The 11,712-nt window shown below is 43.9% G+C and overlaps 1 protein-coding gene across 2 annotated transcripts in view; it reads right to left on the reverse strand.

Moving 5' to 3' along the window:
• Nucleotides 1-3,005, reverse strand: part of LOC116463601 (protein mono-ADP-ribosyltransferase TIPARP) — a 34,305-nt gene extending 31,300 nt beyond the window's left edge. The window contains exon 1 of one of the 2 annotated variants that reach the window (XM_058434751.1): nucleotides 2,917-3,005. In XM_058434751.1, the coding sequence (XP_058290734.1) occupies nucleotides 2,917-2,923 (7 nt within the window). In that variant the 5' untranslated portion in view covers nucleotides 2,924-3,005. Of the gene's footprint in view, nucleotides 1-2,008; nucleotides 2,260-2,916 lie in introns of those variants that run through there. The other variant, XM_032146785.2, reaches the window with a different exon arrangement.
• Nucleotides 3,006-11,712: the final 8,707 nt, after the last annotated feature.

Genomic DNA, 11,712 nt, shown 5'->3' on the forward strand with positions numbered 1-11,712 from the left:
TAAAACAACCATATAAAACACACACCAAATTTCAGATTCCTAATCAACCACTGAAAGAGACGAAAAAGTCCTTCCTTCCAAGAATCAGACCACTTGAAAAAACTGAAATTTGAAAACATTTACTGAGATTGTGCCAGGTGAGAAAGGAATGGTGATGAGCAATTAATCCTCTTCTCACTTGTCCAATAAACTGAAAGAGATCTGTGACGCAAGGTCCCATGACTTAATCAAATATGCATCCTAGGTGCCCAGTAAAGTGCCTAGCTACCACAATGCACACAGCTGGTGTTCCATACATATTTTGTTGGCTGAATTAGTTAAGAAAAGCACATATTAAATGCTTAGTTCTTTGTTGTTTGTAGGTCAACAACAAAAGATAAAACTGAGTGTCCCCAAAAGTGAATATTAAAAACTTAATTGGAGTCATAAATCTATGTGTAAGAAGTCCATCAAATTCAGAAAAGTAAAATACAAAGCAGTTTATAACAAAGTATTAAATTTACATGATAAGTACAAAAGGAAAAGGCAGAAAAAGGAGAGTTCACTGTGAGCTGGCATTGTTAGGGAAAGCTTCACGAAGAAGAAGGGATCTGACATGAGACATAAATCAACTGGAAAGCAGCCAAGCCAGGCGTTATTATTCATCATTTGGTGCTATTGCCTCAAGGCACAATTGGCACAGATTGTGGTATTCCCTCTCCACCATACCAAACCGGCCTGTGCTTTCCCCACGCGCACACACTCTAACCACTCCTATCAAACCCAATCAAGGTAAAATAGACACTAAATCGATTTTATTTATATGTGTGTCTGCGCATACGCACGCAAGCGCGCGCGCAACTTTTCCTATTACTGCCCTTCATGAAACTCGGAAACAAAACTGGGAGGAAGCAGCAGAGAATTGGAGGAGCGGCTGGAGGGGGAAAGCCACTAGAACCTAGTTCCTCAATTAGTTTTCATAACGGAAAAATAAAGATGAGAAGGACACATCCTCCGGTCTCCAGCGGCAGGCGACACACCGCGACACCCCTCACCTCGTGACCCCGGGGTTCTCCGGCACTCCCGGCCGAATGCACTTTCCGAAGAAACCGCCGCTCCAAAGCCTGCCCGCCAACCGCCGCGCGACACCCCGGCGCCGAGCCCGGGTCCGAGCGACGCCTCCTGCTGGCCGCGGCGGTTTGCTCAGCTCCTGGTCCCGGGCCGCGCCAACTCCGCGCAGCGCAGCTGAGGCGCCGCCCGGCTCTGCAATTCCGGGTGTTCCCGGGCGACCCCGCCCCCGCCTTCCCCTCAGCAGGCGCCTGGGCGCCCCCCAACCCCTGTCCAGCCTCCTTCGGACCAACGACTCGCCCTGGCCTCCCTGCATCGCAGAGGCCACTCGCGGCGCCTTCTCTCTTTAATCCTTCTTTACCCCCTCAGCTCACCTCCCGAGGAGCGTCCAACGAGTGTTGGGGGCTCGCAGAACTGAGCCGCGAAGCGCGGGGGAAAGGCGGCGAGCGCTTCCCGCGGCGGCGGGGAGGAAGACGAAGACTTGTGCGCTCTCAAAGTTAACGTGAAAACATCTTCCAAACTTCTGGGCTGCAGCCCGAAACGCGGGGTAGCCGGAAGGCTCCCGTAGCTGCCTCCCCCGGGGTCTGGGAAGGGCTCCTAGGCGCCTCAGAGCACCCGGGGTCGGCCCGCGGGGGAAGCCGCATAGACGTGCCCCCACCCTGACGAACGGGGAAGGGGCAGGCTCCGGCGACCCCAACTAAATCCTTCAGCGCCTCGATCTGATGTATACACCTGCCGGAGGCTCTGAGTGCCTAAGAAGTGTAAACCAATTCCATCCCGATGCTGACGGGACCCGAGTGAATTCGGTACAAAGGGCAGTCTCAAAATCAATCACCCCGATCCGCGAGAGCCCAGAACACTGCCGGCGCGGGGCCGGGACCGGGGCCCGAGCCGCGAGGCCGGCGCTCGCACTCCCCGCTAGGGTCCTTCAGCCCCTCAGTGCCCTCCCGGAGCCCTTTACCTGAACGGGAGCCTGAGAGAACGGACGACAGGAGCCGAGTGGAAAGCAGTGTCCGCGCCAGAGGTCAGTGCCGAGGGCGGGAGCCGGCGTCTAGGGACCACAGAGCCGCGACGCCGTGAGCCGCGCACGGGCCATTCCGCCGCCGCGAACGCAGAAAGCCTCGACCGCGCTCCGAATCCAGCCAGCTCGCCTGTCACCTCGATCTCTGCTTTAAGTGGCTTCCGGTCGCCTCCTCCCGACGGCCCGTCGCGGAGGCGGAGCCTGGGCGGCCGGAGCCCAGTGGGGTGGGGTGAGGAGGCCGGGCGCTCAGTGGGTGCCGGGAAGAAGACCCGCCCTCTGCGCGCGCGTGCGCGTTCGTTCGAGGGGAGGTGCGCGGGTTGTGTGCTGTGGACTTGTACTCCCGCGAGGGGGCGTGTCCTTTCTCGCGCCCACAGTGTCCCCGAGGGTCCGCGTCTACACGCGGCTGTGAGGAAGGAAGGCGCGTGCCGCGTGGGACGGGCTCCACCTGCCTGCGGACAGATGGAGGGTCACTTTGTTCCGAGAAGACCCAGGCACCCGAGGGAGGATGTGAAACGGAACGACCCGTTTCGGTGCGGTTGGCTTTGTTTATTTGCCTCCTCCCCAGACGCCTCCAGCCCCTGATTCCGGCGCTCCCTGTGAGGAAGCAAACGGCTGCCTCCTCCACTGCCACCAGACGAGGTCGCCTGCCCCGAGCCGGACAGGCTGGACGGGCTGCGTACCTGCGGCGGCCGACTATTTCGTGGGCCTTGTACGCCACCTTGCAGAAGGGAAACCTAGCTCTGAGGTTTTGGCGATAGAAGCGCATTTACTTGTGCTTAAAGCCCACAAACGCCGTAGTGACTAATTTATTCATTCAGCAAATGTCTGTCAGCGCGTCTATTACGTACCAGGCATGTAGCCTGAACTTCATGCCTGACCTCATGGAGCTTGCAGAGCACCTCTGAAATACACACCACATACGGAATGGCCATATTTTCTGGGTTGTAAAATACTTTGAATCGTAACTCCATATATTGAATAGATTTTCAGTGGTGAGGGAAGAAACAATACATTTAGTTCATATAATCCATATGTACGAAAAAAAAGTGCTGGTAATTCCAGACATGGAAGTCAGTAAAACTAGGAGCTAAGAGGTAATAATCATAGACATTATGATTCTAAGCCTTTGTTAAACTGTTCTAAACCAGACTGGGTAAGCGCACCAGCAATGAATAGATTAAGGGTGTTATCTCCTCAGCAGCTTATTTCAAATTTCATCAAGGCAGGGCCATTAAACTAAGGTGAGAATGATATGGGCGGAATTCAGAGGACAATAGGTAAAAGATGAAAATCTTTACATTTGAAATCTTATTGAGACAAGATCTTGGTCGTGTCTACTCATACATAGAATTGCCTAGAAACTAATATTTGAGTTTACCGTATTACTGTTGGCTTTCTATTTTTCTCGTTTGTTCTGTTTCTTTTCTGTCCTTTTGTGCCTTCTTGTAGATTATTAATTCCACTCCCTTGTAACAATTAGGTTGTTATACATTCTTTATGCTTTTAGTAGTATTTCAGTTATTTATTGCTGTGTTCAAACCACCCCCAAAATATAATGACCTAAAACAATGGCTCTTTTATTTACTCATGATTCTGAATTCTTTGGCACAGGAATTCAGTCAGGGCATAGTACAGGTGGCTCATTTCTGCTCCATGATGTCTGGGGCTTCAATTAGTGTGGGCATACTGGGGCCTGGCTAGAATGGCTTAACTAAGGTCATAAGTCTTGGGGCTTGAGGATGGAGATGGAGTTTCATGACAAAAATGAAGTGAACATGATGTGGAAAATATGGACATGGAAGCTAAGGATGCTGGAACAGGAAGAAGGCCGTTAGCTACATACCTTGGTTTTCTCTACATGGCTTCTCCATATGGCTAATTTAGGCTTCCTCACAGCATCATAATCTCAGGATTGCAAGAGGGGACATTCCAAAAAGACAAGCCTCAATGTGCAAGCCTTTACTTTTATCATGCTTACTAATGTGTCACTGACCAAAGCAAGTCTCATGGCCAAGCTCAGCATCAGTGTGGGAAGGAACTACACAAGATTGTGAATATTGGGAGGTGTGACATATTGGTAGTCATTTAGACTAGGGACAGACCACCTTAATCCAATCGGAGAATAATTAAAAGTTACTTCCAGGGTATAGCCCAGTTCCAACTTAAAATCTTTCCTCCTTAGGTCCTGAGCTCAAAATTTTTACCCACCCGGCCGGGCGCGGTGGCTCACGCCTGTAATCCCAGCACTTTGGGAGGCCGAGGCGGGCGGATCACGAGGTCAGGAGATCGAGACCATGGTGAAACCCCGTCTCTACTAAAAATACAAAAAATTAGCCAGGCGCGGTGGCAGGCGCCTGTAGTCCCAGCTACTCGGAGAGGCTGAGGCAGGAGAATGGCATGAACCCGGGAGGCGGAGCTTGCAGTGAGCCGAGACTGTGCCACTGCACTCCAGCCTGGGCGACAGAGCGAGACTCCGTCTCAAAAAAAAAAAAAATTTTTACCCACCCAATCCCACACCCACTCCCCTTGAGGCAGTTGAAAACTCTGGCTAGTTTCTCAGCCTCTCTCCATTACTGCTTTCTGAATGTTAATTGCCTCAGAGAGAAAAATGGCGCCAAATTCTGGACTCAAAATCTTGGATTTAGGCTCCTCAGACTGTTGAAGTTTTACTACTCCAGAAAAGGTATCCTCTACAATCTCTACCTCGGATGTGGCCCATCTTTTTTTGAAGGAGGGATGACAATGTGCCTAGCTGAGAAATTCATTTCCCTAGAGCCCATGGAGTCATGGATGGCCATGGGATACACTTCTAGACACACGCTTGAGATTTCTAGAAAAGCATTTCCTTTCCTAATACAGAGTCACCCCTTGAATTTCTTCCTTTTGTTCTTTCTTCTAGAATAATAACAGGATGGAGATGGAGTTTCATGACAAAAATGAAGGTGAATATGATGTGGAAAATATAAAGATGGAAGCAATAAGCTAAGGATGCTGAGGCAGAAAGATGGAACCTGGGTCACTCGTGACATCTTGAAACTGCTGCAGCCATCCTAGACTGGCTGCCTGTAGACTTAATATGTTTAAAAAGTAAATCCCAATTTTATTAAACTGTTACCTGTTATGTATAGATGAACACATTCTTAGCTAATAAACTATCATGTCTCCTAACTAGTCTTCTAGGCTCTACCAGTTAGATAGTAATGTGAGTTGGTATGGCAGAAATACAAGAACTGTCACAAAGCAATACAACTCCTATAACAATTCCTGATAATTCTGTAAATATACCAAATTATTGTAGGATTAAGAAACATGTTAATTAAAAACAGGAAGTAGAAGAAATAACGATGCCCATAGTTGAACCTTTTAAAGTCTCATTTTAGCCACGCAGTGGCTCATGCCTGTAATCCCAGCACTTCGGGAGGCTAAGGCAGGAGGATCAGTTGAGGGCAGGAGTTTAAGAGCAGCCTGGCCAACATGGTGAGACCCCGATCTCTATGGAAAAAAAAATTTTAATTAGCTGGGCACGGTGGCATGCACCTCTAGTCCCTGCTACTCAGAAGCTGAGGCAGGAGGATTGCTTGAGCCCAAGAGGTCAAGGCTGCAGTGAGCTATGGTCACACTATTGCACTCCAGCCTGGGCAACAGAACAGGACCTTGTCTAAATCTCATTTTAACACTTTGATGTAGTTATAATCTGTCTTATTTATTCAAGGTATTTTTCTATATTATTTTACCTAACATTATGTCATAAACAGCTTTCCATGTTAATACTGTCTTTTAAACAAATAGCTGTTTAATATTCCAAGTAATTATAATATTTTTTGCTTATGTAGTTCATTCTAATTGCCCATGTCAATTCACTGTTTTTCATCACTTATTCACTGCGTATCTACCACATTCTAGTAACTGGACTAAATATTATAAGTACACATAGATGAATAAGATGTGGCTCCTCCCTGAGCACTCTTCAAAACTACAAAAGACACATGTACATGCAATATATATGTATATATGGCATATGCATGTGTATACTTTTTATATGTGACTCTAAGCTATTTAATAAGCTATTTAATTATCTTTATTGTTATAATTTCTTTTTTTTGAGACAGGGTCTCACTCTGTCCCCTAGGCTGGAGTGCAGTGGCGTAATCTTGACTCACTGCAACCTCCGCCTCCAGGTTCAAGTGATTCCCCTGCCTCAGCCACCTGAGTAGCTTGGATTACATGTGTGGGCCACTGAGCTCAGCTGATTTTTGTATTTTTAATAGAGACAGGGTTTCACCCTGTTGGCCAGGCTGGTCTCAAACTCCTGGCTTCAAGCAATCCACCTGCCTGGACCTCCCAAAGTGCTAGGACTACAGGCATGAGCCACTGTGCCTGGCCAAATCATCTTTAAATATGCTTATAGAATGGAAATATTTTAATTTCCAATTCCTTTTATTGATAATTTCTGTCATTATCTGCTGGATTTGCCTTTAGCATGACTGATTAGTTATCAGTAGAGTACTTACAATGAACAGTTTACTAATATAAAAGCCATTTCTTCTTACTTGAATTTCAAGTGACCCAAGGCCTCCAGTTTTCATTTTCAGTAACAGTAAGTGCTATCAAATGTAAATACCAATATTCTATTGCTTTCTGTTTTCAAAATTGTTAATTTCCTAACATCCTTCTTGTGGAAAGATAATCATTTTTGGTTACCACATAAGGAAACAGTGAATAACATGACTCAGAGCAGAATGAAAAACCTGAGATTTGAAAATAAAGGCTTTAGTAGCTTTGCTGTACTAAAAGACAGTATTCCCCATGCTGTATATGGGAAATACAGCCAACTTGCATAAATGGCAGACTGACGACTCCTTATCTAAGAGAGCTAAGTCCAAGCTATAACGTTTTCTATGAGTGTATATGTAAGAGTAATTTATTCTTTAACTAAAATTGTGTATGTGCATGTATCTCATATATCTAAAGTCAAAGAGGCTGGATGCAGTGGCTCACACCTATAATCCCAGTGCTTTGGGAGGCCAAGGAAGGAGGATTACTTGAGGCTAGGGGTTTACGACCAGCCTGGAAAACAGTGGGACCCCATCTGTACCAAATTTTTTTTTTTTGAGACGGAGTCTCACTCTGTCACCCAGGCTGGAGTGCAGTGGCATGATCTCTGCTCACTGCAAGCTCTGCCTCCCGGGTTCACGCCGTTCTCCTGCTTCAGCCTCCCGAGTATCTGGGACTACAGGTGCCTGCCACCACACCCAGTGAATTTTTTGTATTTTTTAGTAGAGACGGGGTTTCACCGTGTTAGCCAGGATGGTCTTGATCTCCTGACTCCGTAATCTGCCCGCCTCAGCCTCCCAGGGTGCTGGGATTACAGACGTGAGCCACCGCACCTGGCTACCAAAAATTTTTAAAAAGAAATTAGCCAGGCATGGTGACATGCAGCTATAGTCCCAGCTACTAGGCAGTTGAGGCAGAAGGATCACATGAGCCGAGGAGGTGGCGGTGAGCCATGACCACATTACTGCAATCTAGCCTGGGCAACAGAGCAAGACCTTGCCTCAATAAATAAATAAATAAATAAATAGTCGCATTACTGCAATCCAGCCTGGGCAACAGAGGAAGACCCTGTCTAAATAAATAAGTAAATAAATAAATAAATAAAATGAAACTATTATTCTCTAGGCAACTGAAGTACTGTTGTTTTTAAACCTATAAAATTTATTATTAAAAATACTGTCTTGATGTTGTTATAATGAACCAACTCCTGGAACTTACCCAAAGGAGGATTTCCTATTTCCCTGAGAAGGACTTCTGCACTCGTGGGATTCTAGAACAGGATAAGATTTGGGCTGTAATTTATTTACTTCAAATATGATGTTGGTGGGAGAAGATTAGAAAATGCTCCTAGGGAATATGTCAAGCAACAAGGTAGGGAAGTTAACAAACTTGAATTAATGAATTAAAGGTAACCTCAAAGGTAGGTTGGTTTAGAGCCTGTCATGAACATGCTTTGATAAATGTAAACTTAAAATTCATGTTTTCATAAGGTGATGGAATATGCACCTTGCAGACCATTTCCAAGTTTTAAAAATATCTCTCAGTTATAGTTTCCTCCCTCTTGAAACTCACTTTTTTCTCTGCCTCTGACGAGGCAGCAGAGTGCTTCTGTCTAGGAAAGGTGAGGATTACAAGGCCTAGTAGAAAATGAAACAGATAAAGTGTGAATAGGACAAGTTCTAAAATGCTTAAGCAAGATCACAAACTATTCTGATTATCTAAGATTTGCATTTGTAAATTGCCTAATCATCTGCTTGACTGTTTTCTTTTCTCAAGATCCCTAACAGTCAAGTATTCTCTTCAATCCCCTTCAGTTTTGGACCTGTTGAGTAATTCTTACAGCACATACTGAAAGTACCGTCTAATCTAACTGGCTTTAGGTCTGTATGAGACAATTTCCTCAGAGAAATCCCTAGATGTTTTCCTGATCACTCAATCAATTGATTCAACACACATTTATCTAATGGTAGTTATTGCAATGGTGACTGAGACAGTCTCCACTTGTCAGTTTCTTGTAGGGAAGTCTGTGTACTGACCACCCAGAATCACTTGGGAAAGCCTGCTGCAGATGCCCCAGTCCCATCCTGGTCCTCCTGAATCTCAGAGAACAGGTCAGGAGAATCTGCACTTTGCAGAAATTCTCTAGGCACTACTGCTTTAAGAGCTCATAGTCTTTTAAAACACTTGGGGGTGGGGAGGAGGTGGCTTATGGGTGTGGCCAAGTAGGAAAACAAACACACTAGCAAGGTAAGTGCCATAATAGAGATTTACATGCAAGGCCAAATACAGTCAGCCCTCAGCATCTGCACACTCCACATCCACAGATTCATCCAACCATAGATCAAAAATATTTAGGAAAGAAAACAATAAAAAAATTAATGCAAATAAAAGTACAATATAACAACTATTTACATAGCATTTTATTAAGTAGTATAAATAGCCTAGAGATTACTTGAAGTAGGAGCATGTGCATAGTATGCAAATACTATGCCATTTTCTATAGGGGACTTGAGCATCCATGGATTTTGGTATCTTAGGGGTTCCTGGAACCATGTCCCTGAGGAAGAGTTGCATAGAGATGATGAATTAAGCCTAACTATATTGTCAGAGAAGAGGATTACCATCAGCAGATTTTTTAAAGTAGCTAGAAGTATTATTCTTTAGAGTGTTAAGAGACCCAGCTGTTTTTTACGTGGGGTACATCTAAAATCCAATAGAAAAAAATTTAAAACCTCTACTTAAAAAAACAAGTGAATGCCCAACTGAAATTAAAGATCTTGATAATCATGTGCAGAGATCATCTGAGTTAACAGCACTTCTACTTGTATGAATTTATCCTGAGGATATAATTAGAGTTTATGTGCATGGGTTTGGTTACGAATCTCTTTCCTACAACAAATAAATTGTGACTGAGTGCTCATTTTAATCCAGCCCCAGACACAGTTTTCTGTGGGAAAGCTTTCCTCTCCCCACTTCTTATACTGTGAAAGACATTCTGGGCCATGAAGAGTTCTCATTTTTGCTATTCAGGCACTGAAAAGCCAATACTCTGTTTTTATAGTAAAGAAGGTTTTTTTTGTTTTATTTTGTTTTTGTTTTCCCCAGCACAGTAATAGAATTTAGGAATTGAATTCATTAATATCCCTTGGCAGCCTCACTGTGCAGTCTCTTGTATACAGCATACGTTTTCATGTTGATGTCCAAATTCAATATGGTGATTTTCTCAGACTGGACATCCTAGCCATTCACTAAAGAGAGATCATTCTGATGCTCACCCGCCTTTCATCTCTGACTTCTCCATTAGGCAGATAGCTCCTGGGTTTTTAAACTGGCCTGCACATGAGAATCACTTGAGCCACTTTAAATAAATATATATAAATAATATGTATTATATAATAAATATATTTATTTATTATATAACTAATAAATATACTAATTTATTATATAAATAAATAATAAATAAATATATTTATTATATATAAGTATATATATTTAAATTTCATGGGCCTTATGCATTGCATAGGGACTTTGTTGTATTTGTCTTCTCCTCTTTGGTTCCCAGTAGAGCACTGGACATATGTCGGGTAATCAATGACTTCACTTATTCATTCAACACATACTCTTGAGCATTTGTGTTCTAGGTACTTCTAAGTGCTAGGAATGCAGTAGAGAATAAAATAAATGGTCAACTCTTAACATTCTAATAAGAGGAAGACAGGTGGTATCAGGTGGCGATGGAAGCTGTAAAAATAAAATAAGACATGGTAAGGGTAGGACAACCACATAATTTATCAAAAAAGGACACTTTGAGAATAATTATTCACAATTATGTCAATATAGTACAGCTGAAATCAGGACTGTCATGGAAAAACCAAGATGTGTGGTCACTCTACATAAGGTGTTAGAGAGTGCTGTGGAAAAGGAAATGAAGTGTTTTTAAAAAATATGATGTGCTGTTACTAGAAGGCCTCCCCAAAAAGAAAACATTTAAGCAGAAGCCTGAGGAAAACAAAGGCATAAGTCACACAGCTATTAGGGAAAGAGCATCCCAGGTAGATGGAATAGCATGTGTAGGGACAAGCTTGGCATGTTAGAGGGAAATCACAGAAGCCAGTTTGATGGGAGTGGAATGAACAAGAGTACTGTTAATGAGGTCAACGGGATGACCAGAGGCCAGATTTCATAAGATCTTTTAGGCTAGGCCCATGGTAAGGACTTTGGATTTTACCCTGAGACAAAAATCTATATAATTTACCTTTTAAAAGGATCACTCTGGTGTTGTGTGGAGAGGATGGAAAGAGTGAACACAGGAAGATTAGTTAATAGACCAAGCAAGAGATGATGGTGGCCTGGATCATCATAATGGAGAGAGGTGGTTAGATTCTGGACACATGCTGAGGGTAAAGCTGAGCGGATTTGGTGTATGAGGGAAACTGAAGAGCCAGAAATGAGTCCTCAGTTTTTGGCTTGAGCAACTAGAAAAATGGATCTGTCCTTCACTTAGATGGTGAAGATTGTAGGAAGGACACGTTTTGGGGAACAGGGAGAAACAATAATGTAGTTTTGGACTTGTTAAGATTGAGACATATTAGATATTTAAGTGGGAAAATTAGTAGGAAATTGCATAATTAAGTCTAAAGTTTAGGGGAGACGTTGGAGCCACTTGCTACCACACCTAAGAAAGTCCCCATTGCCAAACTTACATAGCAAACATGTTCATTCATCCATTTTACATGTAGGTTAATTAGGAGGTCTTAAAAGTGTGTTTTTTAAAAGAGGAGCAGTGGGCCATATTCTGCATTTGCAGAGGAGGGAGATTTACTTTCACAAAGTCTGGGAGTGAGGTGTTGCCCAGTAGTGTGTCCACTCATATCATATTTCTCTAGCAGAAGGAAGCTGTAATCCCTATAAACATGAGCAAATTTAAAGTTCCCATTACCCAATTGTGACCTCATGACCCCATTCTGGGAAGCTGACTAAGAAATGACTTTGAGGCTAAAGAAATCAAACAGTTGCTATTTGTATGTTATGTGACTAAAGAAAGAAAAAATAGTCAGGCCAAGCATATGAAAATAAATCTATACAGGCTC

This window comes from Hylobates moloch, unplaced genomic scaffold (genome assembly GCF_009828535.3).
Source record: "Hylobates moloch isolate HMO894 unplaced genomic scaffold, HMol_V3 SCAFFOLD_44, whole genome shotgun sequence".
Lineage (NCBI taxonomy): Eukaryota > Metazoa > Chordata > Mammalia > Primates > Hylobatidae > Hylobates > Hylobates moloch.